The sequence below is a fragment of the Oryza brachyantha genome, chromosome 2, assembly GCF_000231095.2.
Source record: "Oryza brachyantha chromosome 2, ObraRS2, whole genome shotgun sequence".
Classification (NCBI taxonomy): Eukaryota; Viridiplantae; Streptophyta; class Magnoliopsida; order Poales; family Poaceae; genus Oryza; species Oryza brachyantha.
In genome coordinates this window covers 3,723,232-3,749,367 of record NC_023164.2, presented here as the reverse complement: position 1 = coordinate 3,749,367, position 26,136 = coordinate 3,723,232, and the positions used below count along the sequence as shown (strand labels likewise).

General features: G+C 42.9%; 4 protein-coding genes across 4 annotated transcripts; 2 read left to right on the top strand and 2 right to left on the bottom strand.

Moving 5' to 3' along the window:
- The first annotated feature begins 8,569 nt into the window (after positions 1–8,569).
- On the top strand, positions 8,570–9,777 carry LOC121053559 (ethylene-responsive transcription factor 3-like). The gene has a single exon (XM_040521011.1). It carries the CDS (start codon positions 8,854–8,856, stop codon positions 9,481–9,483), a length of 630 nt encoding a protein of 209 aa, XP_040376945.1. The 5' UTR covers positions 8,570–8,853; the 3' UTR covers positions 9,484–9,777.
- Positions 9,778–15,479: 5,702 nt separating this feature from the next.
- On the top strand, positions 15,480–18,988 carry LOC102711673 (RPM1-interacting protein 4-like). Its single transcript, XM_040520980.1, has 3 exons — positions 15,480–15,930; positions 17,749–18,570; positions 18,691–18,988. The coding sequence occupies exons 1-3, from the start codon at positions 15,922–15,924 to the stop codon at positions 18,724–18,726; spliced, it is 867 nt and encodes a 288-aa protein (XP_040376914.1). The 5' UTR covers positions 15,480–15,921; the 3' UTR covers positions 18,727–18,988.
- Positions 18,989–19,647: 659 nt separating this feature from the next.
- LOC102711406 (GDSL esterase/lipase At4g26790-like) lies at positions 19,648–22,820 on the bottom strand. The gene is made up of 3 exons (XM_006648334.3): positions 22,312–22,820; positions 20,330–20,828; positions 19,648–20,040 (listed from the first exon to the last, which is right to left on the bottom strand). Exons 1-3 carry the CDS (start codon positions 22,732–22,734, stop codon positions 19,844–19,846), a joined length of 1,119 nt encoding a protein of 372 aa, XP_006648397.2. The 5' UTR covers positions 22,735–22,820; the 3' UTR covers positions 19,648–19,843.
- Positions 22,821–24,178: 1,358 nt separating this feature from the next.
- Positions 24,179–25,453, bottom strand: LOC102711130 (GDSL esterase/lipase At2g04570-like). Its single transcript, XM_040521407.1, has 2 exons — positions 25,049–25,453; positions 24,179–24,963 (listed from the first exon to the last, which is right to left on the bottom strand). The coding sequence occupies exons 1-2, from the start codon at positions 25,451–25,453 to the stop codon at positions 24,268–24,270; spliced, it is 1,101 nt and encodes a 366-aa protein (XP_040377341.1). The 3' UTR covers positions 24,179–24,267.
- Between the last annotated feature and the right edge of the window lie 683 nt (positions 25,454–26,136).

Sequence of the window (26,136 nt, the reverse complement as noted above, 5' to 3'; positions counted from 1 at the left end):
CAGATGATGTCTTTGATTTTTTATAAAATCACATGTTTGATGATTTGTCCTTTTCAAAAAACTTACGTACTTATCATTTTTTTTATTGTGATCAAATCTATTGCAAAATATCTTTTAACTATAACTTACATTCTTATATATTACATAAAAAATTTAAATAATACAAATGTTCAAATGCACATCAAAATATAAATAATGTCATCTATTAAAATACGGTGATGCCCTCTTTTGCGTTTGATTTCAACGATCCTGTAGTGTGCACGTAAAGCATGCTATCACTTTTTTTTGTCTGGAATGACCCAGCTCGAGTGCCAGACGATGAATCATTCATTAGCAGAAGATGAGTGAGAGGGGAGCCGATCGTCACCACCACCACCACCAGTTGGTCACTCAACGCCGGCGGTGTCTCTTCCGAGAGGAGAGACGTTCACGCTCTCTCCTTCACTGTCGACGACTTTCTCTTGTACGTTCAAGCTACACGTCTCATCATCTTGGCGTACTGGCGGTGCCATATCCATATGGTCGTGATCGATAGTGATTACTGCAACGTTTAGGTGGTGTTTAGATTGAGAAAATTTTTGGAAGAAATGTCACGTTAAATATTTAACTAGATGTCGAAAGGGGTTTTCGGACACGAATGAAAAAACGAATTTTACGGCTAGCCTAGAAACTGCGAGACGAATCTTTTGAGGCTAATTAATCCGTCATTAACACATGTTGGTTACTATAGCACTTATGACTAATCATTGGTTAATTAGGCTCAAAAGATTCATCTCAAAATTTCTTCCATAACTGTGCAATTAGTTTTTTGATTCATCTATATTTAATGCTTTATTTAGATGTCCAAAAATTTGATATAATGTTTTTAGAAAAAAATTTTGAGAACTAAACAAGTCCTTAATTGGCTCAGTAAATACTGGAAGCGTTTAACATTTAAGGTGGCAAACAATGGGAGCCATGGGACGCAGAGTTCAGACTTCAGGGTGTGTTATTATTATCTTCAGGCTTTCTGAACCAAGTAAATGGTGTACTTAAAAAATAGTTTCTATATATAAGCTTATCATCTCGTATCTATAAAGTAAAATTTTATTTTTTATGATAGTTAATTTTATTTTTATACTACTAATAGCTAGTAAAAATAAGATGATCTTTCTCTTCCATTAACCAAAACAACACACGCTCGTGAGCTATATCGCTATATTTAAATTTGACCTCTATGACTTCTATAAAAATGAACAAATTAAGTTATGTATATATTAGAAGTCTTTTTTCAATTTGTAGAACTTAAATTTAATCTAGCGCATGTTTGTATAGTAATATATCACGCATTAATGTATATTGTTAAATTATTTATTTTTTAAAATTATTTAGATGACATGCAAAAGAACGATAGGATATTCATCCATTAGTGGGTATTATAAAAGAGTTTCTCATGGGAGCAATATATCCCTAAGGGCACGTATAATAGTCTAACCAGTTGTTGTTCATTTGACATATACAGATAGTAAAACAGAAAAGTTATAGAATGGATTGTCTATACTATGTTTTGTATTTTCATGCTAATGCATGAAGTTTTTCTATAATATAGGTTACATGTCGTCTGGGAGCACGTGTCCAAGCGGGATAAACAAAATGATGACAACAAGTTTTTTTAGTTAATGATGTCACTTATAATGATTAATCGACGTCGATTGTTGTCTTATTGTTATACATGCTCTAAGGTTGTGTTTGTTTGTGTAGTAACCACGCATATTTTTTCCTCGATTTTTACGTGCACATTTTCTCAACGGTGTGTTTTTACAAATAGATTTTATAGAATTTCTTCATACCACCTTTCTAAATTAGTTTTTTTAAAGTTTATGGTGGCTAATTTTATTATGTATATAATTAAACAGCTATTATAAAAATTAGATAATCTTTTAACTTTCCCCAGAAATTCCATGTTGTTTTCTCTATCGGTTCACGTTATTCCAAAGAGTGACACTGGTAAACTGTACAGAAAAAATTCTTAAGAATTCAGTCCCCCCCCCCCCCTCCTCCCCTGTTCTCCCCGGTCTACCATCTACTGCTACGAGACCAAACAACCCCAGCCCCAATTATGTTTATTATTAACACATGCGACGCCGATCACGATCACATCACCGCACCGATCCGCCATCATGAGCCATGATTTTGTGTGAAACCGTCCGTGTCCCGTAGCGGAGTAACATGCGCGCGCGCGCACGGTCAAGGCCAGGATGGGAGCCGAACCCGCCCCGCCCCGCGCCACACGACACGACTAGGCCCCGCTGCTAATGGGTTAGATGACTATAGGTTAAATGGGTTGGTTTTAATTTGGATTGTGTTTGTTTGGTGTAAATAGATCGTAACTTTAAATGGTTTGGATTAGATTAGGTTATAGAGATAAATAAATTGGTATGGACTGGATTTAGTTAGGTTATTTTAAGTTCTAAATGGATTTAACCCGTGGAGGGTAAATAAATCCTTTAATTAGATAGCTAATGGATAAAATAATAGACATACATGGGGTCTACATGTAGAAAATCAACCAAAATTTGCACAAAGTTGCTTTTATACATAACAGATCATCCAACTAAATTTTAGTCAAGTTTGATAAACTTTTATAGTGTGAGTGCGAGTTTTAAAATCTTAGATTCGAGTTTATACATATCAAATGGTGCATCTATTTTGCAAGAGTGGGTTGAATTTATTTTAACCAAATGGATTGGTGTGGGTTGGGCTAAAATCAAAATTGGATTGGATCCAATAAAGAATAATTGATGCGGATCGGTTTAGTAAACTAATTAGTAAAGAAATGGATTGGAGTGGATTTGAATTGGATTACGATCCACCCTCTCCCTCCTCGTTCACATTCACTGCAGCCGCCGCGCATGCCACAACACACCGCGCGCACCACGCGAGCGACGCCCCGATCCGAGCCGAGTAGCCGACGAGAGAAATCAAGCGAACGTGAAGCCGTGTCCGATGCGCGGCGTGAGCATCGCAGCAGCGGCACGGCATGTGTCGAGGGGCGGATCACGAGGAACGGAGGGGGCCCGAGAGCGGCGCGAGACGAGGACGAGGAGGTGTACGTAGCGTAGCGCCGGCGCCGCGGGCACCCGGGCGTGACTCCGACTCACATGGGCGGCGCGCGGCGCACCACACACACGCCACGTACCGCTGCGGCGTTGCGACGACGGGTTTTACTTCTCCACGGATTAGGTTGGTTGGTGTGGCTTGCTGCTGGTGGTTGGCCGCCCGCTCGGTCTAACCCAACCCACCCCGCCGGGATGGACGATGATGGATCGTCAGGACAGAGCAGGGGTCACGAGGCCATCGAACAAAGCCACCCCAACGATTTAAAAAATATTTTTTTCGTAAAAACTTATATACGTGTGTTTAGCATAATCTAACAGTAGACGAAGAGAAAATTAACTTCAACTTTAACTTCAAATTTTGATTTATTCGATACTAAGTATTTTTTTTGTTTGTTCTTTTGCTTTTATTTACTGAGGGCCATGGCCAATCGAGCATGCAGCTATCAACGTGCAAGGCAACAAAGAAGCAATCAAAAGAGAAGAAATTAAAGCAAAAGAAGCAAGCCGAGCCCAAGGTGAGTAAAGTGGTTGAGTAAAGAGGGAACAGGAGGAAAGTAAATGATTTTGGCAGTAGTGACAGGCAATCTGAAATCTGGACAAATTGGCTAGATGAGCTTATCCACCATCACTAACGGTTTTAATTAGTGATTGTTTAGGGTGCGTTTGGTTGGTGGTCAAGGTGGAATGGGATATGGTCATCCATATTTTTAGGGATACGGTGATCCGGATTTATGTTTGGTTGGATGGATGGGATGAACATATTTAATTACTAATAAATAATAATATTAATTAATCAACATAAATATTATCCTAATTAGTACAAATTAACCATGAAATATCTATCATCACTAATTAACACTAATTTAAACTTGTTAATTACTAATTAATAACAAAACACGCTAATTATCACTAAACAATCACTAATGAACGCTGTTAGTGAAGGTGGATGAGCTCATCCAGCTAATATGGCCGGGTACACCCATCCAGCATCTTCATGGAATATTTCTCTCCTGGACCACCCTATCCAGCTTCGTCCGCGAACCAAACACAACAAAAAAAAACTGGGCGGCCATCTCCCATCCAGGCAAGTCCAGCCAACCAAACACACCCTTAGTGATAATTAGCGTGTTTTGTTACTAATTAGTAATTAACAAGTTTAAGTTAGTGTTAATTAGTGATGATAGATATATTTTATTGTTAATTTGTACTAATTAGAATAATATTTATGTTGATTAATTAATAATATTATTTATTACTAATTAAATATGGTCATCCTATCCATCCTCATCCATCCCACCAAACAAAACATTGGATCGTTTCATCCATTCAACCAAACATAAATCCGGATCACCATATCCCTAAAAATATTGATGGCCATATCCCATCCACCACTAACCAAACAATACTAGATGATATTACGGTTCTTTATACCAAAGCGTGAAATGTTCAAACTAGAATATATAATTAACTGTATTTTTTGGCTGTATAAATTAAACTGGCGTATTAATTCAAAGTGGGTATCCCATTAGTATCAGTCAATCTTAATACTACTAGCTCTTTGGTATTTTCCCATGACAGTGGAATGGGTCATGTGTGAGTGTGCATAGGGAGAAGGAGGTGCCACGAGGTATTAGCGTTCCTATGATTAAACACGGTTTGGTGGATATCTTGTTAAGTTCGGTAGGGATAAGTCCAGATCCAACCTGTTGTATTTTAAGTTTGTGAAAACAACAAAAACCATGGATATACACGTACGCCAATATCAGTTATTCCATGCGGACACGTTAATGCGGGTGTATTTTTGTTGCTAAAATTCGATCAAGCGATTGAAAAAAGATGTCACGGAATTTTGAGACTGCGTCTTACCAACCTGTACAGCCATCTATGAGCATGTTTAGGAGAGCTTCTTCCGGCTACAGTTTTTACTAAAAGTTGTTTCTGCTACAAGTTGTCCCAAACGATACTTAGTTTGTGAGAATCTATAGTTATAGATTCTAGAAAATAAAGAAGCTTGAGAGGTGATTTTCAGAGCTTTTCCAAATTCTTAGAAGCTACCAAATAGTTATTTCTCAGATCAAAAAGCTTCCCCAAACAAATCATATATTTTACCTGTTTCATAAAAAGTTGTTATTTACTTGTCACATCCAATATTACCGCACCAACTCAAAGTCTAGTCATATATGATGTTAGTATAAGAGAATATTTACGAATTTGTCACTCTTAAATGCACTCGATTTGTTTTGCATTCTAAGACTCTTTTAGTTTTTTCTAGATTCATCCATCCCCACATATATATATATATATATATATATATATATATATATATATATATATATATAATGTTTATATTCATTAGCATCAATATGAATCTAACTGATGCTAGAAAGTTTTATGACTGTAAAATAGTTGAATTAGTGTCTAATAACTTATTACACTATGTATCTATGATACTGTGACGTATGATCTCTGGGTCACTTAGTATAGACACATGAGTGTATAGACACATGAGTGGTAAGTTGTTAAACACCACTAATGTGGAAGTAGCAAAAACTTAATTGCCCCATTAGCAGAATATATGCAGTTAAATGATATCAATAGTTAAGGGTAAGCATGCCAATGGACTTTAATTCAATCCAAATATACTCAAATCCACTTCTTCGTAAAGTAGTCCATCAAACCATCCCACACCAGTTATTCTTCGTTAGGGCCTAATCCAGACCAACCTAACTTCAACTTAAGCCCAATCCGCACCAAACCATTTGGTAAAAATAGGTTCAATCCACTATAGCAAAATGGATGTAACCATTTAGTATGTTTAAATTCGGACCTAAACTTTTTAAACTCACATTCACACTATAAAAATTTATTAAATTTGACTTAATTTGATGTGATAATTATTATGTATAAGGACAACATTGTACAAATTTTAATCAATTTCTATATATGAATCCAACACATGTCTCTTTTCTTATCCATTGGTTACTCAATTAAAGGGATCCATTTACCCTCCACGGGCCCTCCACACACCAAATCCATTTAGAATCTGAAATCACCTAACCAAATCTAGTATGTACCAATCAATTTATCTGTATATCACAATCCAATCCAATCCAAACCATTTAAAGTAACAAACCATTTGTACCTAACCAAAGACAATCTAAAGTTAGAAACTAACACATTTAATCCATTCCCATCTAACCCATTAGCCGGCCTAGTTAAGGGCACTTGGTAGATAATATAACTTAGATTTTAGATATTATTATGGAATTTATGGAAACAATATGGTTGTATCATCCATAACTCAGCCTATTATTTTATTCCAATGTGCCAGGTCATCTTATTGATGCCTATGTTGTATGCCATCACCTCTATGCAAAATTGTAATAATACGGTGGTGTTATGTAGCGATCCAAAACATGTAAATTAAGACACGTAAAATATATTAGTGTTTCTGACTACGTTTTTATGCAGACACTAAATAAGTTGGCTTGATAGATAAATAAATATAGATGACAAGATCGGTATTAATGGTGAAACTGTGATTGGTGCATATACTGGCTAAAGTAGAAAGCGATAATAAGAACTTAGCAACGAGTAAGGACTCATATTCATAACAATGCATAACCTTCACCGATTGACAGCATATGCAAATTCATAAAACTTACTCCTTTTGTTCTGTATTATAAGATTTTTGATCGTGTCTACATCTATTTATCCATAAACCAATCTATATGTATTTGTATATGTGTCTATCTAGATTTTATTAGTATCCATGTGATTATAGTCAATACCAAAAAGTCTTATATGGGAAGAGTATCCATGTGATTATAGTCAATACCAAAAAGTCTTATATGGGAAGATAGTACAGACTTTTTAATTTTACCAATCCAACTCCTCCACAACAAAACAATTTGTTGCTATAATTATTTGCGTATACAATATTGGTAGAACACCAACACACTGTTTAGTCAGATAACCCCTCGCCTTAAAAGAAAAAAAAAAGAGAAGGCAAAAGATATTTTCTAAAACAACAGGCAACATACAAGAACTAAAGATGTGAAGCTCTCTCGTTTAGATAAAAAAAATGTAAATACTTGGACAAATGATATACCACGTAAAAAAACACCATGTATAGCCATACAACTCACATTGCAAAAAAACAATAAAAAAGCAATTAAAATTTCTTAAACAATCATAAAAAAGAACTAAGTGTCTATTCATTTTAAAGGAATTTCAACCCATAAGAATAAAAAAGTGATGAAATACAAATGCATGCTCATATCAATCTATTGTATTTTTTTTCAAGACGTTTTTGCCTCTATAATGCAGTAGAGGAAAATTTTCTTTTTATATATACCTAGTTCCTATAAACTGAATGACTTTTGTAGAAATTAGTTTTTAGATATCCAATCATGTGTTTTCTCCAAATTGAATAGATTTTTTAAAAAAATTTTAAAACCAGACTCCTTAAAACCTATATCAAGATATATAACTTTAACTATGTCAGCTCAGATGAATGGTATGACATCATTATTTAGCCATGACAGTGGTGGACATGGCAAATGAATACCACCATATTAACTTCTCATGATATGACATTGTTATTTGGCAAAGTGGCGTGATCAAAGGATTCGAGTTTAGTTCTAAAATCAAAAAAAAAATATTCGAAAAATAAAAGATCACCAAATAGGCCCCAAGGTCATACACAATGCTCCACGTGGGCGAGTGGCTCTAGCCCACCACGTCGGAGCTTGCTTACAATGTAGTCGTGGCCCGTGTCTCCACCGAGCTCCAAGAAGATCACGTCGAAGCTTGCTTGCAATGTAGTCGTGGACCGTGTCTCCACCGAGCTCCAAGAAAATTGCAATGGCACCGGTTCGGTTCCTTAGCCCAAAAAGTAGCAAAAAGCAACGAAGATGGAGGAGAGAGAAGCGAAAAAGTAGCAGAGGGAGGAGAGTGGAGCTAGATCTGCCGTAACTCCGGCTGGATTTGCCGACCTCCGCCGTCGGCGCCGAGCTCTCCGCCCCGGATGTGGCCGGCGCCGACCTCCGTCGCTAGACCCGAGATCTCCCGCCCCAGACGTGGCCGCCACCATCTTAGCTGCCGGCACAGATGTGGCCGCAGTCGATCTTCGCGCGCGAGCTCTCCCGCGCTGCCTCCGACATGGCCGCCGGCGTCGAGCTCTCCCATTGCACCAGAGAGGAGAGCGAAGGGAGGGGAGAGAGACGGGAGAGAGAGCCGGGAGAGAAAGAAGAGAAAAAAAAGAATTTTTGTAGTGAGACCCACGTAAAACACCGTACACAGTGAGAATAGTGTTCTATATGTAGCTTATCCTAATTACATGCATTTTTTCTCTTGAGACTCCATGAAGATCATTGTATTGTGCATGTCTAAAGAGGTCTGAAAAAGAAAAGAAGTAGCGGAGAAAGAAAAAGAAGACAAAGAAAAGGAGGCGGCACGGCAGCAGAGTGAGGGAGGGTGGTGGCGTGGCGGTGGTGGTAGGAGGCGAGCGAACCCCGTGCGGTGCGGTGCGGTGCGGGTGGGCAGCGTCGTGGGCGGTGGCAGCACAAACAAGCAAACCTTCCAATTAACTCCTCCCCCCACCTTCCCCTCCCCCTCCTCCTCCCCTTCCCTCCCAATTCCCCCAATCTCGCCGCCCGCGCCTCCCGATTCCGATTCCCCTTCCTCCTCGATTCCCGAGCAGCAGCAGCGGCGGTAGCGGCGGATTGTGTGTGGTGTTGGCGCGGCGGGCGGCATGCGGCGCGGGGAGGTGGTGGGGGCGGAGGGGGATGCGGAGGCGGCGCGGTTCCGAGGGGTGCGGAAGCGGCCGTGGGGGAGGTACGCGGCGGAGATCCGGGACCCGGCGAAGAAGGCGCGGGTGTGGCTGGGCACGTACGACTCCGCCGAGGACGCCGCGCGGGCCTACGACGCGGCGGCGCGGGCGCTGCGGGGGCCCAAGGCCAAGACCAATTTCCCGCTCTCCTTCCCCCACGCGCAGCGTCAGCCGCCGCCGCCGCAGCGGCAGCGGCAGCAGCACCATCACCACCTGACCGCCACCGCCTACCCCACCGCCGTCCCGCCGTCGCTGCCCCCCGCGGCCAGGCCGGCCAGCAGCAGCCTCAGCTCCACCGTCGAGTCGTTCGGCAACCGGCCACGCCCGGTGCTCCCGCTGCGCCCGCCGCCGCCGCCGATCCCGGACGGCGACTGCCACAGCGACTGCGGCTCCTCGGCGTCGGTGGTGGACGACGACTGCACGGACGCCGCCGCCTCGCCGTCGTGCCGTCCCCCGTTCCATTTTGACCTCAACCTGCCGCCCGGGGGCGTCGGCGTTGGCTGTGGCTACGACGACGACGAGGAGCTGAGGCTGACGGCGCTGCGGCTCTGAGGCTGGAACAAACCAACCGGTCGTTGGAGAAAGAGGAAAAGGAGAAAAATATTTGGTTCTTCCCTTCTCTTGTAGCCGACATGATCCCCACCCCCTTTGTGTTGCTCTTTGTTTTCTTGATCTGATGATGATTAATGTGCCCTGATCTGCGTATCTACCTGCTTGCTGCTGGTGATAGATGATGATTGCCGCGTCTCGCAGCAGCTCGCTGTGGTTGTGCTGTAATATAGCAACATTTTACTTGTTTCCTCCTGTGGGGAAGCAGACAGCTAAAGTAACTTATTTTCATCTTTAGCTACATGTGCTCATCTTTGTTCTTACAATCTACTCTATTAGTTTTTTTTTTTTTTGACTCTGGAAGCTTGCAACATCCCCAGTTTACAAGAATAGTCAGAACTAGGCTTGTAGCAAGAGGAAGCTTAAATGGTAGAAATATAGAACTGAATTTTTTGTGTTAAAGGAATGGTCTAGATCTGCATTTCAACCTTGCTATCACCTTTGAACTGAATATGTTAATGTTTCCTCACATACCCTAATAAACTCATCTCGCTTCCCTAATCTTTGTGCTGTTAACATGTGATTATGTTGATCCACACCTTTGGTTCCTTGAATTAGTTTCACATTGCTGTAAATTTCTGTTATAGCATAAGACAGCTTTGGCTCTTCAATCAATATAACTCCATATTTGTGTTATTAAAGGAAATTCAAATAAACCAAGTCTAGAAGCTAATTTTTTTTTTAGTTCATACTCCCTCCAGTTCTATAATACTTGTCGTTTTGGATTAAGATACGGTCTCCAAAAAACAGCTTTGACCCAAAAAAAGCTGTGATTTTATTGAAGATTAATCTATACATATGGTCCCAATGCTTCTAAAGTAAATATTTTAAAAGTTATTCATAGTCAAAGTTCTAAAAGTTTGACCATAGTCTTGTCCAAAATGACAAGTATTATGAAACTGAAGGGAATAATATGTAAAGATCTTCAGATATGAATAATGAAGCAGCAATTAGAATTCAGCTGAAACCATAAGCATGGATAGGCATCTGATTACTTATGAGCTGATTCATTGGACATCAAGCCATGATGAAAGTGGATTATTCTGTGTGGTGTAAACTCAGGTCTACTTCCTTGTAGCACCATAGGACATCGGCATTAAGATGATAAATTGATAATGGGTTTAATTCATGCAGGTAGAAAAGTTATGCTAGTAACTAATGTATTGTCGCATGATATGTTGGAAATGTATACCATTGTTCTGTCAATAATCTTTTCTATCTGACATATGCTAACCTTTTTTTTGGTCAAATCTTATGTCTACACTGATTTGCAGGCTTGCCCACTAGACCTCACATCCCTTCTTCCACCTGTATATGGAAAGATAACGCAACACTGGCAATCTTATTAGGGTTACAATTATGGGAGGAAGCATTTAGTGTTAGTTGTATTATACTTTGTTTGTATCAAGGGTGAAAGTTTTTTTTTTGAAACCATAAAGTTGAGTTCTATTACCAACATAATAGTATGTCTATTTACCTAGCACACTTTGTTTATTTATCTCCAAGGTAGTTTAGATTTTTTTAATGCAAGTCATGATCTTATCTTGGGCATCATGAATGCAAGTCATGATCTTAATGCAGTCATTTGCATTATCCTATTTTTTTGGTGCACATTTATAACATTTTTTTCCTGATTTCGTCATTTATGCTGGGATGCAACAAAAATGTATTGTCTCATTTCTCGTAATATCCCTGTTAATATTTCAATTTATGTGATATTTGAATATTCATTGTTGTCTAGAAAACATCTTCTGGGAAATGCCATTGTAGCATATAAGAAATGTAGCCAAATGTTTTATGTCGTCGAGTTTGCAAATTATCATGGTATTTGCCTAATCAGAATCTTAGATGCGCTCTAGTTTTTTACTAATCACGTAAGTTAATCATTAACATACGATATACTTTCTACTTGTAGTTTCAGGTAATCAAAATTTTCTGCTTTGCTAATTGCTATTAATTTGGTTAATTATTATGCAGTTATCTACATACAACATTTCTTGTTCAATGGGAAATGTCCATCTGCTCTGTAAACATTGCAAGTGAGAACCTATGATAGGCAAAGGTAGTGCAAATATCATATGAATATGTCTTATTATGTATACTAGTTATCGACATTTTACGTGGAAATCTTTATATATTTTTCAGGACCCAGTGGTAAAAGAAGTGTGTGCAGTCATATGTTTATTTTATTTTTTTTGTCATGTTTTTCCATATCAAGCAATGGATATTGACATCATGTGAACTAACAAACCTGCTTACTATTGGATAAAGCCAGAAATATTGTCAACAGAGTACTCCTGTTTTTTTATTTGGCCCTATTGACTTTTGAGTATCCGGTTGACCGTTTGGCTTGTTCAAAAAGTTTATATAATTATTAATTATGTTTTTATGATTTGATTTAGTACTAAAGGAACTCTAAGCATCACTTATAATATTTTACATTTGCACAAAAAATTTAAGACGGACGGTCAAACATAGATCCAAAAATCAACGGTGACAAATAAAAAAACTGGAGGGAGTAGTAGAAGCTTAATGTTATGGAAATGATTTGGGCCTGGACAGCAGATATTGGGGAACAAACTGATGCATGTGACCAGTTTGTGAGTTCTTTCTAAACAATTACACAGTGACACATTACTCTAAACTGGTGATGGCTCCTCCGAACTCTGGGTTGTGTAAAGTGCATTCACTAGAAATGTGATTTCAGGACAGTATTTGCTGGAGCATTTGTTATCTTAATTTCCATGTTTGCTTGCATGTCCAATAATCTCCAGTGCTGTGTTGTTTAGATGCTTAGCAGGGATTCCCTGCAGTATAGCCCCTGCAGTGGCAGGTGCTAACAGGTGGGATCAGACCCACATGTCAGTGACTGCCACTGCAGAGGCAGTACTACAGAGGATCTGAATACAAAGATTTAAGGGCATTGTTGAGCTTGCTAGTGTTTATTTCCTGCATACCATTGCACAGTTATATTAATAGCAAGAAGTAATAACTATTCTTCATAGACAGATTAAAGTTCCTTGTACCGTCATGAGGACCGGGAAATATATCGTGACAATTAATTCCTAGCTTGCATATTCATTTCTGGTAAACCTTTCTTGAAAGAAGATTAACTGAGGATAAAATGGAAACTGGTTTGTTAAAGCACTTATCTGATTAGAATCGCTTCTAAAAACTTATATCTATGAATGTAATTTATCCTGAGAAAAGTTGTAATTTAGCATGACTGCATGAGTAATTGGCAATATGTAAAAACAAAGTGTATATTTTATCATTGATCAGCTAAAGAAGATCTCATTTTCTATTGAGACCAACATATCTAGTGTCTTGCCAAGAGGCTTTGTGCTCTTCTTTTTTCTCAAGTTTTCTGTTTTATTATTGTATGTCAACCATTGCTTGTCTTAATTGATGATGGCTTTGGGTTTCTGTTTGTACCTTTTCTTGCTCTTGTTCATTATGTCTTGTTTTATTGATTTGATGATGCCTCCAGAGAGAATTGATCTATCCAGGTGTGCTTCAGTGATTATGAGTGTATGAATATAGTCAAGTTGGAGTGGACTCCAATCTACTCCATGAGGTAAACGGTGTAATCATGCACAGGGTGAGGCGAAATAGAAGAAAACACCCTGTACTAAGTACTGGTGCAAAGAAGTAAATATACCTGACGGTTATGGCATTACATCAACATGTTGGGCCCTAGTTGTATTGTCTGGCTAAATATACTTTTGATTGCCTCTCTTTGTAGAAACTCTTACATTTTGTTTGGCTTATTATCGCAGTATGAATGATTAAAGACAATTCCACGATTGCTTTCTGCCATAAGATTCCCAGCAATTCTCATCATGGAAGTCATTTATCACTCCATTTGCTAATTTCATTAGTGTCCCTCCATTAAGACTAATTTGGTTTGATTATGACTAGTTGCTCTGAGTCTGGGATTCATATATAGTTACTAATATATTTAGTGCATCAATTGCATGCTTTCTCTTATTTCTCTTGTTGAGATCTACTTTTCTCGTTTTCCCAATCTAAATCCATCGGGGGTGTTCAATGATTGTTGGTTTCACATGCCCCTGGTTTCTTTATAATTTTATGTACTATTATTGGTGGCACTAGTTCCAACTGACCTAGCCACTCACTCACTGATTACTCACTCACTTGTTTATCCAGTAATTCAACATGAGAAGATTCTGGGGGTAACAAGTATGGTAATGACCTAGTATATGGGATATTTCATTGTGCTTATGTCATTGTGTATAACTGGAGAGCTATTTGTCATAGTGGATACCATTTTTCACTGTACCTTTCTTTTGTTGTAACTTATTAAATGAAAATAGATATGGTGAGACTTGTTTCGTTCCTTTAAATGCGTGTATCTGGATGATTGTTTCAGTATCTTTTTCTTTCAATAATTTCTCATGTCCACTTGTCCAGTACTGCTCTCTTTTCAATACCAGTCTGTCAGTTTCTGCAGATGGCTATTCCTTAGAAAGCTAAGTTTATGAAGCTATCCACCAAAGGTGCCGGAAATCTTGCGTGCACAATCCCAACTTTTCCATGGACGCTTGTGCAGAGTTATCTGTGCTAATGGCTATTACTATATGATTTTATCTTAGCATCTGCTCCAGCATTGCTGCCATTGGGGGTGATTGTATGGTTCTTTCGTGGAAAAGATATTTGCAAAAGAAAAATAATTTATGAATGAAAAGTTTATTTATTTATTCTTAGTGATCTAAAAACCAATGCTGAAACATAAAATTTGGTGAAAAAAACTTAAAATCAGCTCCAAATTTAATTTGGAAAATTTAAATTTTGGCTTATAAGTATAAGTAAAAATGAAAAGATGTTGGAGATTAGAATATAGTTTTTGCCCCCTTTGGATTAAACTGACTAATCCTCTCTGCTCCTCTGTGTTTAGCTGCTGCTCCAGATCTTGCGCGTCGCTGCCTGCTCACCAGCATGCAGGAGGAGAGCTTCCCATGTGCCGGATGTCGCGCCGGCGGTGTGCAATTCCGTCGACAGCGTCGGCGGCGGGAATGATCGACTATGGGCGCTGGCTCGTAATGAATCTTCTTCAGCTAAGTTATGGGGGCCATTTCATTTCGAGTCATTTTTGTTTGTTTTGTTTTGTTTTTCATCATCAGGCCACCACCGGCGGTGCGTCCGTTTGCTTCTCTTAAATTTCTCTTGCAGTTTGGTCGCTTTCCGGCTTGTGGTGTATCTTAAATGCATCAGCTGTTGATGAAGTTGTGAGAGCCAGCTAATGTGGCCTGTACTGCCAGTGCTTTTGATGTGCCGGCAACGGTACGAAATTTGTTGCTTGCTTTCGTATGCCACAAACAAACATGAGAGCATTGCTAAAAGATGTATACTCCATGTACGAAATACCGTGCAAAATTGCACACCAAAACCTGTGGTTATCTTACATGTACAGAAGAAGAATATGCGAAGTTTGTGTAAAAAACAATGAAGAAAGATCATTGAATCGAAACTTGGGCGGTATTTGAGCTCTTGAATTTTGTTATTTCTGATCAAGGTTCCTTCAGTTTTCTTTTTCTTAATTCAATCGGAGAGGAACCCTTCGAAGGTTTGTTTAGTTTGAACAACCAATCCTATCTGACAGAGATCTTTGATATTTGCACACAACACAAAGTAACAAAAAGATGGTTCCATGAGCTTATGGACATGAACAAAATCTGTTGCCCCAAGACAAAACCAGGAGCTGCCATACCTTGCAACTTGCCAAAAGATACATACTACTCCTACGAGCTTATGAACACGAAAACATTTATCAGAACCCTAAATTATAACACAATTGCATGTTGATCCTGCTGCTGCAGGGACCAGGTGAAGAAACGGCTAGGCAGGCAGGCGAGCAACAACCACCGTCCTCTCCTCTCATGGTTCATCTCTCCTGTCCTAGGGTTAGGTAGGAGAAGGTTAAGGCTTGAGCTGTTGCTGCTCTCTTTTTTTTTCCTTTCCAGTTCCCCTTCACCTGCAACTCTGTTATTACCAGTACCTCTTATCTACATAAAGGCAGTACACTGGCAGGCAGGGCAGCACATTCCAAGCTGGTTGAGTTTTGCTTGCAACAGCACAGCTGGGTGCTCACCTTTAATTAGGAATTTAGGAAGGCTGTCAGCTCCAACTCTAGCTCTGAACCCCCAATCATAAAACCATCCCCTTCGCTGCAGGTTTCTCTGTCCTGTCCTGCCATCATTCCTGCCTCCTGCTCTCTCTCTCTCCCTACTCTTCTCTTCTCTCCTTTCCTCTTGAGAGGAAAGGGAGAGAGGAGGAGGAGGAGCAATCAGCCAAGAATCTTCTTCTTCTTCTTCTTCTCCTGATCTCTTCTTGTTCATCACCAGGCAGAGCATATACTTCATGGCTGCTGTAAGTACATCAAAATGCAGAGTTTTGTCACTGCTTTGTTTACACCTGCATCATATTCTCAATGATCTGCTGCATCCTGCATGGCTTGAAATTAAAAGATGCGATGCTTGCTTGTCTCTGCATCTGGAATTATTGATCCAACTGCTCTGAAAGATGGAACGGTGATATACATCCATGCATGCTTGATCATGTGAGGTGTTCTTCCTTTTTCTTCTCAAAATCTCAAACTACAGTGTTCCCATGATTGCTGTCGCTGCACATATCACCATCAGTCCATCACACGCCATCATCTTTATTTTAGTTACTCGATTAGTGGCGATGATCAAATTAGGCTGATGAGCTGGTGAGACTAGTGCTAATATAACACGCCCCCATGTGCAAGCACCAAGTTGGTAACATGCATCCATGCTTGGGCTCACACGGCAATGGACAGACAGTGAGACAGATGGTTAGATTCTAGGTTAGGCAGGGCAGGGAAGAGTGGAAGACGGATCTGAACATGCATTGCTCTGAAGAGGCGGCTGCACTGCACATGCATGCGTGACAGCAATCGCAGCATGATTCATGGCAAGTTTTGGTCGCAAGAAGAAGATGGGAGAAGAAAGAAAAGGCTGGCCTTTGCTTGGTTTAGACGATTAGTAGACGTCATGGAGACTCATGCTGCCGATGACAACGACACGGTTGATGCATATGTGCATATTGGAGTTTGGCTAGCTGCAGGACTAGTGCTTGGCTCATCATAAATGTAGTTTTTATTACCTCGGTTAATACCATGTTCCTTTTAGCAACTTCACTAAATTGATGTTATGGAAAATATACTTTTTTCAGAAAATAATAAGTTATACTATATTGCTTAGGACACTTGTTTGAAGTTACTGTTAGGTTTGTTCCTTAAAAATATTTGCTTGTCTCTGTAACTAAATAGATAACCTATTGTGATAATTTGGCGAATAATTTCAAGGGGAGGCTGCTAGAATGATTGTGGCATATGGCTGTGGTTCAAATGGCGTACCACTAATTTCAGACGCGTATACACGTTCATTTGTTATATGGAGTGGTTATTAGCTGGTTTTGGAAGCGTCTCTAGCTGTCATGTTTGTCACGTTTCTGTCTGTCTAATGCTGGTTAAATAAATATTAAACACATTTATATTTACCGGTGTAACAAAATTCATGGTGAAATTCAATGGCATGGTTAGGAACACACCAATAATATGGTGGTAATACCGTGGCGCCTTATGAATATTTCAAGTGGATTTATTTCCAATACGATTTTAGTGGGGTTGGAACTTTGCTGCTTATCTGTTTGTTAGCGAGGGTGTCTAAGAGCATCTTACATAGATTCTAAAATTGATCTTTAAAACCAAATTTTAGAAATTGGACTAGAAAATATGTCTCAAATACATACCTAATATTTACTCATGCCTAAAATTACCTTAATTGTATCCTAAATTTAGACAAAAATATGAGTTTCTAATACAAGTTATTCATTTTTAGATTTCTGTTGGAGGAGTGTGTAATTTTTATACCCAATATTTTTTAGATAAACCTACTGCAAGTTTTTAGATGGCAAAATATTATCATTTTTTTGGAGATGCTCTAAGTGTGGTGTGTGTATAAGTGTAATAAGAAAAACTATTGTAAATTTATCGCTATTTTAAATCATTATTTAAAACTGTCATTTGGAAATTCTACAAATTATCACAACAACTATCATTCTAGTAGCATACTTGTAACATAGCAAAAGCGTAAAAATAATGATAAATTTAAAAATGCCTCGTAGAAAAAATTGTGGTTAATCTCGTTGAGATTCGTGCAGGGACAAGGCCCCGTGGTGCCCAAGTTCGGATCATGGGACGCCGAGAACATCGGCTACACCGTCTTCTTCGACAAGGTGCGCGAGAACAAGACCGCGCCCACGCCGGCGCCGGCGCCGGCGCCCAAGGCGGCGGCGCACGACGGCTACGAGTTCGACCCCTACGAGCACTACGAGAACCTGAGCAGGAACGTCCCGTCGCGCCCGCCCAGCTCGCACCACCACCGGCAGGCGCCGCCGCCGCAGCAGCAGCAGCACCACTACCCGGCGTCGCAGCGCAGCGGCGGCAATGGGTACCACCGGAGGACCGGCAGCAACGGCAGCAGCGCGGCGTCGGAGGCCAGCAGCCGCGGCAGCAAGTTCTCGCCTCCCAGGCCGTACCAGCCGCGGTACAGCAACAACGGCTACCCCGCGGCGCAGCAGGCCGCCGCCGGCGGCGGCGGCGGCTACGGCTACGGCTACGGCCCCGGCGCCGGCGCGTACGACGCTCCGCCCCAGATGCATCACCACCACCACCACCACCACCAACACGCCGCGCCGCCGAAGGTGGCCGCCTCACCGCCGCGCCACGCGCCGCCACCGCCGGTAAGCCGCGCGACGGCGAAGGCGCCGTCGGCCGTGCCCAAGTTCGGCGTGTGGGACGAGCAGAACGCGGCGGCGGCGGGGCAGGGCTTCACGGTGCAGTTCGAGAAGGTGAAGCGGCACCGGGAGGTGGCGAAGGCCGCCGCCGCCGCGCCGGACGTCACGCCGCGCATGTCGCCGGAGCTGGCGGCGCCGGCGCGGCATCATCCCCGGAGAAAAGCCAAGAGGTCCTTCCTATCAAAGGCACGAACTTTACCAGCTTCACTAGCACCAATTACCTCGTTAATTAATCAATTAATTTTTCAATCAATTTGCTTATTCGAGTTTAAAAAAATAAACATTTTTTTGCCTTGTGATTTGCAGGTGTACAGATGCATGTTTCCAAGGGTCAGGGAATGATGCAAGAAGCTGGATTAATGCTAATCCAACTTAATTAATTAATGTAATACTTCCAATCGTATACTTATTTTCGTTGTAATTAATTAATTTGTTCGTTCTTGTTCTTTATCACAAAATATGATGAGCTTGGCACATGTATGTACCTGCCTAATCTTTCCGCGGAATTTTCATTATTATTATAGTTCATATATAGTGAAAATTTACATGTATTCCCCTTCGCAATCTCGTCCTCTGGCTCAAACGATCATTTTGAAACGGGAAAAAAAAGTCTTACCAAACTTCTCGTGGATCTTATGAAGTTTCATCACCAGAATCAAATAAAATAAGTTTATTGGAGGTTACTCAGCTTAACATCGAGTAGGTTTGAGATCTCTTAACCTTAAAACAAGAAATGTGTACCCTAAATTGACATAAACCATTTAAAAAAGATGTCTCAATAGTATCATCTAGTTTTTTTACATGGTTTTGCTGACATGGCTTACAGTGGCCCCAAAACTACTGTAGAACCTGTTTTGAACGATTTATGTGAGTTTAGGATTATACATTTCTGATTTAAATAGAGAGAACTCCGGTAAAGTTGTTCCGAATTGAATTGCTCTCTGTTGAAAGAATTGTACGTGTGGATGGCGACATTTAGACCCATGGGCCCAAAGCACTGGCAAAATTACGAGACACTCAAGATCTAGGCCCATGGTTAGTTCGTCGTCTTCATCGATTGATCCTCGCTCGTCCTACACGTTCGAAAAATTCATTCACCCATTGCTTCCGAGTTTTTGACCCATGACGTGCCGATGTATCTAAAATCAATATTTAAATTTAATTTTAAAGTTTTTTTATCATAGTTTATTTTTCAGTTTTTGTTTAAAAACATGTATATAAAGTATTTATGCACAAAATGTTTTTTGTTTGCAAAAATGCCGTTTCGTTTATTTTTTTCAAAAAAGCCAAAAGATGGCAGCCCGAATCTTTTTCTCGCCATGAATGATGGATGAATCCAGTACAAACTCTACGGATTAGAGGGGTCACACAAACAAGATCATGCAAATCAAGAAGCAAAAAAACCTCTCCGGCAGTGTAATTTTCTGTGTGGATCAGTTGATGAGGATGGATGGATCGATCAGAGGACGCCCTGCTGATAGCAGACGTCGAGCGTGTGCTGCGCCATGAGGCGGTTCACCTTCTCCGTGGGGTGGAAGGCGTCCCAGAAGAGGTACTTGCCGGCGTCCTCGCACGTCATCGGCGCCTCGTCGTTGCACATGAACCCCATCTCGAACCTCCCCGTCGCGCAGCACCCCTCCTCCACGTTCTCAATCCCTACCCTCATTTTACCCACTCATGTTACCAAACAATTTCATTGAAATGCTTATATTTTAAAACAGATACAATAACATCAGTCTCACATATATAAGGGTGGATATACGAACACATTGGTTGTAACGAACGTAGAATATTTATAAATAAAACTTTTATATACATATTTTTAGCGATTTAAAAGTTAAAGACTAAAAAATAAACTTTGGTGAAAAAATTTAACGTTAACTTTAAATTTAATGTTAAAAATTTAAATTTTGGATCATAAGTAGAAGCGAAAAGACATGTTTACCAAAGTTTTCGGGGTGGGTGATGATGTTGACCATGTTGTCGTAGACGGGGATGAAGGCGACCTTGAGGCGGGGGAGCTCGGCGCGGAGGGAGGCGACCATGGCCTCCACCTTGGCGTTGTAGTCGCGCGCCACCCTGTTGTACTCCTCGATGCAGCCGCCGCCGCCGCCGAGGAGCGCGTCGGTGGTGCGCTCCAGCGGGAGGCAGCCCATCGGGGAGAGCCCCGCGAAGGTGACGCGGCGGGCGCCGAGCCGGTGGATCGCCGCCAGGAAGCGGCGGGCCTCGCCGACGAGGAAGTCCTGGAACTCGCCGATGGTGAACTGCGCGAACCGCCCCGTGCCGAGCGCGTAGTAGTTCTCGAGGAAGTCGTTGGTGCCTATGCTGACGACGTGCAGCGCACCGCGCACGGTGGCGCGCGCCCGTGCCACGCCGGCGTGCGCTCGCAGGCGGCGCTGGTACTCGCGGTAGTACTCCACCTCCTTCCACAGAGGGATCACTGACTAATCGGCAAACTGTCGTGTCAGCTCTCAAGAACAGGCTACACGATCTCCATGAAAATAATATGAAATGATGCAGTGCAAAACTAGGATAGACGAAACCTGTGGATTCTCCACCGCGATTATGGCGACGAGAAATTGTTGAAAACCATAAAAAAGACCACGATAATCATGCTTCGCGGAGTGGTGGCTTGTAAAATGTAAATGGTCTTAGCAATCAACATGGGTAGAGTTTTGTAAATGAACTCCTATCTTAATTAACAGCAATCTGGTTATCTTGGCTTTGCAAAATGTAAATGGTCTTAACTGATACAACAAAAGGTAAAAATCCTGTTTATTTCCAGACAAAAATAAATCGCTCTGAGATTAGTCTTTAAGTCATGTGGAGTACACTGTAACCCTACAGTTCATAGCAGGACCATTGCAGATAGTGGTACCTAAATACTTGTCAGAAACCAGCTATAAATCGTACCAGATGTGCAGTTCTACAGCAGACGACTGTCTCAGAGAAATATTCTATGTTAGTCCAACTTGGATTAATGACTTAATAATTTCTGAACCACATATGCATGTACCATGATTAGGCAATCAACAGTTCTGCAGAAGACGCAATCGAATCCAGCATTCCAGCTAGCCCTACTTAATGCCGGCACAAGTGGTTGCAGCAAGATGACGAACATGTAAGGAAACATGCCCATTATGTTTCTTCAGACAAGTCATGAAATGATAACTGAATACTGAAAACCAGAGCCATATTTTTCCACATCTTTACACCAACTAGTAAAATACTCATGATTTTGCTATGGAAATATATCATAAAATGTTATAGGATTTTTTATCAACTATACTAATATCACTTGTTTAAACTAAATATAGACTATTCTATAATATCAGAAAATACCATGGACTAACTTGAAAAAGAACCGTAAAATATAACACCACAGCACTAGAGACATTTAAAATAGTATAGATGACAGTGCGGTGTAACAGTGCGGAAGAAGGGGAATTGGGTCCCAGGGATTTTAACAACGAGACCTAACATCGATCGAACGAACGAACTGCCTTAACTGCAGAGTTTTTTCAGCCGACTCGAGCAAGCCTGCCATTTCTTTCTTCTGTGCTAGCACTGCTATTCACAAAAGGCAAGTCTGAATTTTTTTTTAAGCTTGCAGTGCATAATTTTGCATATGATTCTTTGGAAAGACCACAGCTTGCAACACATAATAATGTATTGGTTGCTTTCTAAGATAATTCCTCTAAAGAACAATTTGATCGGTTTGTGAATTTGTAAGTTCCACTATTACTGAAGATAACCTTTGTTATTCAGAAATGGCAATTCTGTTCGATGTATGATGCTGTAATTCTTTCTTTGGAAAAGAATTTCATCAAAAGATTGATCGTCATGCGAATTTTACTAGTTTTTGGAACGGATGAAGCTTGCTCGTAGTGATCGTGGGATGTTGGGATCAGTGTGAGCTTTGCTTACCAGGACGGCGGCGGTGGCGTTGTCGAGGCCGGTGCCGGCGGAGGCGAAGCAGACGCCGCGGGCGAAGTCGGCGATGCCGTAGGCCGGGTCGAGGTAGGCCGGCACGAGCGGCGGCAGGCCGAGGGACTCGGAGATGAAGTCCGGCGGGAGGCGGCCGTTGCCGAACCTCCCCGTGGCGCGCGGCCCGCCGGGCATGTCGCGGCCGTACGGCGGGAAGTCGCTCCGCAGCGGCGTCCCGATCTGGTTGTTGTTCCCCGTGTCCACCGTCGAGTCCCCGAACACGATCACCGCCGGCACCCTCGCCGCCGCCGCCTCCTTCCCGCCTCCGTCGCCGGTCGCCACGGCGACGGCGAGCAGCAACCGTAGAAGAAGCAGCAGCGCCGCCGCGTCGACGCGGGTGCATTCGCCGCGCGGCGACGCCATTTGCAGCTACGTGTAAGCTAGCCAAGCGCTGGCGCGGGTGTGGCTTGTCGCCGGAATAAATAGTGGCGAGGTGGCTCCGTTCTAAGTGTTCAGTGTGCCGTGTGCGTTCAACTCGTGGAACGGTTTTTTAGCACTGGGTTGTTTCCAACAATAAGATTGTTTGTAGTGTACCCGTTTTCTAAATCGTTAAATGGTGTCTTTTTTAAAGTTGGATTGTAGTGTACCCGTTTTCCAAATCGTTAAACGGTGTCTTTTTTAAAGTTGGATTTGCTATAAACTCTTAACATTTTTCGTTCTTACAACTTTTGATTGGTGGAGACTATGTTGAGATTTGATTGGGAAGGTGGAAAAGTTTTTGCAAGCCATGACCGAGCGCGGCCAGGGACCCCAAGCACTAAGGACATGGATAATGGAAGCTACTCCATGGAGTAGTCTCGGAAAAAAAAATTAAAGTCATGCGTAACCGCGTAATACACTTCTCCCATAGTGCATGGTGTCTCAAATGAGACCTACATAAACTTTTTTAATTATCTCCCTCTCTCTCCATCTCGTTCTCTCTCTTCCTGATGCCTCCCTCTCCGTCTCCCTCTTTCTCTCTCATCCTGGTCACATCCAAGCGACAACTCTCGTTGGCGGCAAGTCCCAGCGACAACATTTCCCGGTGGAGGCTGCTTCCTCTCAGAAGATGTTGGCGGATCTGGCAGAGAATGGGGACTGTGTGTGCTGACAGCAGCGGCGAGTCCCAGCGACAGATCTTGACAGTGGCAACGTATTCCCTTGGTGGATCTTGGCAGCGGCGACGCTCTCTCCTTGGTGGATTTTGACAGCGACGACGAGTCCAGGTGCGCACGTCCTGGTGGTGAAGCTCGGTCGTGGGCACGTTCTGGTGGCGGCAAGTCTCGGCGGCGTAGCACGTCCTACCTCAGTCAGCCTTCTCCCCCCACCTCACGCCATGCTCTCTGACAAAGTCATGCCCTCTAACAAGAAGCCTGATGAGGCAAGCGTACCCTGCAGAGGGCACACAAAGCTCTGTAGGGGCACAAGTCGGTCCTAGCCAGAGGAGAATCTCCAACGTGGCCTGATGAGACCACTCGCCAGATCATCGCATTGTGCTTGTCCTAACGCCCGTGATAGTAGCTAATCAGACCAGTGCAACTTTTACAGTTTTCATACGAGTTATTCACTTTGTAAAGTTTCTAGCTTTTATGATATGTATCTAAAGCTATAAATATTAGAATATTGCTCACTTTTTTGAATATCAACACGTTTGTCACGTACTTTTTAAAATCTCAATACATTTAACTTCTACTTTACCAAACTCCAATGCCATAACTCATCAAAAATAAAGTTGTTTGGATGAAGGTAATACTTATATATAAGTTATAACGTAAGTTACATTTCAAATTTTTTCAACACGAAAAAGAAAATCAAAAGTTGTGTAGCTGCGGTATTTTTTATAGGAACTTGGGAAGAATCACATTCTGCGCATTTCATGGCCATCACGTTCACAACAATCAATACCATGGTGGAAGTTCATAGGAAGACGTAGAGCGTGGAGTTCATCTTGGCGTCGGCGATGGCGCGGTGGAGGCGCTCCGTCGGGTGGATGGCGTCCCAGAAGGCGAACTTGCTCGCGTCGGCGCACGTCAGCGGGCTCCGCGCGCCGCACATGTACCCCATCTCGAACACCCCCGTCACGCCGCAGCACCCGGCCTTCACGTTCTCGAACCCGTGCGCCGCCGGCTCGGCGAGCACCGCCACCACGGGCCCGTACACGTCGCCGTACACGACCCTCGCGCCGCCGCCGCCGAGCTCGCCGTTGAGCCGGGCGATGGCGTCCCGGAGGCCAGCGTTGAAGCGCTCCGCCACGGCGTTGTACTCCTCGGTGCACGCGCCGCCGGCGGCGGCGCTGGCGCGCTCCAGCGGGAGGCAGCCCATCGGCGGGAGCCCGTTGAGGTCCACCTTGCGCGCGCCGAGCGCGTGCAGCTCGCGGACGAACGACTCGGCGACGCCGACGAGGTAGTCGCCGTACGCCGCCGCCGTGGGGTACTCCGCCGCGTGGCCGCGCGCCACCGCGTAGTAGTTCTCGAGGAAGTCGTTGGTGCCCATGCTGACGATGTAGAGCGCCTCCGACAGCGTCTCCGCCGCCGCGTCGTCTCCCCGGAAGCTCCTCAGCCTCGCCGTGTACTCCTTGAAGTAGTCCAGCTCCTTCCACAGCGGCAGCACCGACTGCAATCTCGCAGCTCCATGGATGTCAGCGCAGCCGAGAACACCATTGAAGTAGCTATCCTTTTGCTTTAATGGAGGCGCTTACGAAAAGATCGGAGGTGGCATTGTCGTAGCCGGCGCCGGCGGAGGCGAAGCAGGCGCCGGCGGCGAGGCTGCTCATGTTGACGGTCGGGTCGAGGTACGCCGGCACGAGCGGCGGGAGCCCGAACGCCTCGGAGATGAAGTCGACGGCGAGGCGGCCGTTGGAGAACCTGCCTGTTGGCCGGCCACCGGCCCCACCGCCGGCGGCGGCGAGCTGGAGGTCGCGGCCGTATGGCGCGAAGTCGCTCCTGACGAGCGTGGAGAGGTAGTTGTTGTTGCCCGTGTCGACCGTGGAGTCGCCGAACACGATGAGCGCCGGGACCTTGGCCTTCGCCGCCGCCGGGGGCTCGCCGGAGAGGACGACGACGGACAGGTGCAAGAAGGCGACCACCGGCGCAAGAAACCACATGCTTTCTTCACCGATCGTGCAGCTGTTGCACCGGCGAGCCGCGCCGTGTCGCGTGTGGAGCACGAGCAGGTTTTCTTGGCTCGCCATGTGCACCTTTTGGAGAGGTCGGTGAGCTACCGGAGACCGGCCGGCAGGGCGGGGGTACCATGTTCAGGCCAACTACTGATGGAAACTGCATTGGAAGCTTCCGTTCCATTTGCTTCTCATCGTGCTGTGTTCTAGATTGTAATAGAACGAATTTTAGAATGTAATTTGACAAAATTCACCACAATCCCGGAGAGATTTGACATTGGAAAGGTCGACTATAGTTATGCTGTTTTTAAACCAAATCTAAATGGTTTTTAAAAAAATAGTACTCTGTCTCTGTGTGTCTTCAAGGAAGTGTCAGCATTGACTACTGTTATTATTATTTGAAATGGTTAGAGCTTAATCTGATTACAATGGATCGTTCCATGCTTTGGGGTGCATGCCTAATTTGCATTGTAGCAAAATTTGATATTACCGATCTTATAAAATTAGGAAAATTGCAAGAATGCTATTATAAAATTTGACAAAATATAGTTCTATAGAGCTTGTGCTAGTGTGAGAGAAAAACCACCGCAAACCAAATATCTACGTGGTATTATTCGAGTTGCTAAAATTTGGTATGACAAAAATGGCTTTGATCCAAACCAGCCCGCAAT

What these genes read in the sequence shown, in the direction of transcription:
- LOC121053559 (XM_040521011.1), top strand. Translation starts at nt 8,854, where the DNA reads ATGCGGCGCGGGGAGGTGGTGGGGGCGGAGGGGGATGCGGAGGCGGCG.
- LOC102711673 (XM_040520980.1), top strand. An exon ending in AGAGGTCCTTCCTATCAAAG is followed by an intron (nt 18,571 to 18,690) that starts GCACGAACTTTA and finishes TGTGATTTGCAG; the next exon opens with GTGTACAGATGCATGTTTCC.
- LOC102711406 (XM_006648334.3), bottom strand. Translation starts at nt 22,734, where the DNA reads ATGGCGTCGCCGCGCGGCGAATGCACCCGCGTCGACGCGGCGGCGCTG. An exon ending in ACGCCACCGCCGCCGTCCTG is followed by an intron (nt 20,829 to 22,311) that starts GTAAGCAAAGCT and finishes TTTGCCGATTAG; the next exon opens with TCAGTGATCCCTCTGTGGAA. An exon ending in CACCCACCCCGAAAACTTTG is followed by an intron (nt 20,041 to 20,329) that starts GTAAACATGTCT and finishes AAATGAGGGTAG; the next exon opens with GGATTGAGAACGTGGAGGAG.
- LOC102711130 (XM_040521407.1), bottom strand. Translation starts at nt 25,453, where the DNA reads ATGTGGTTTCTTGCGCCGGTGGTCGCCTTCTTGCACCTGTCCGTCGTC. An exon ending in ATGCCACCTCCGATCTTTTC is followed by an intron (nt 24,964 to 25,048) that starts GTAAGCGCCTCC and finishes GCGAGATTGCAG; the next exon opens with TCGGTGCTGCCGCTGTGGAA.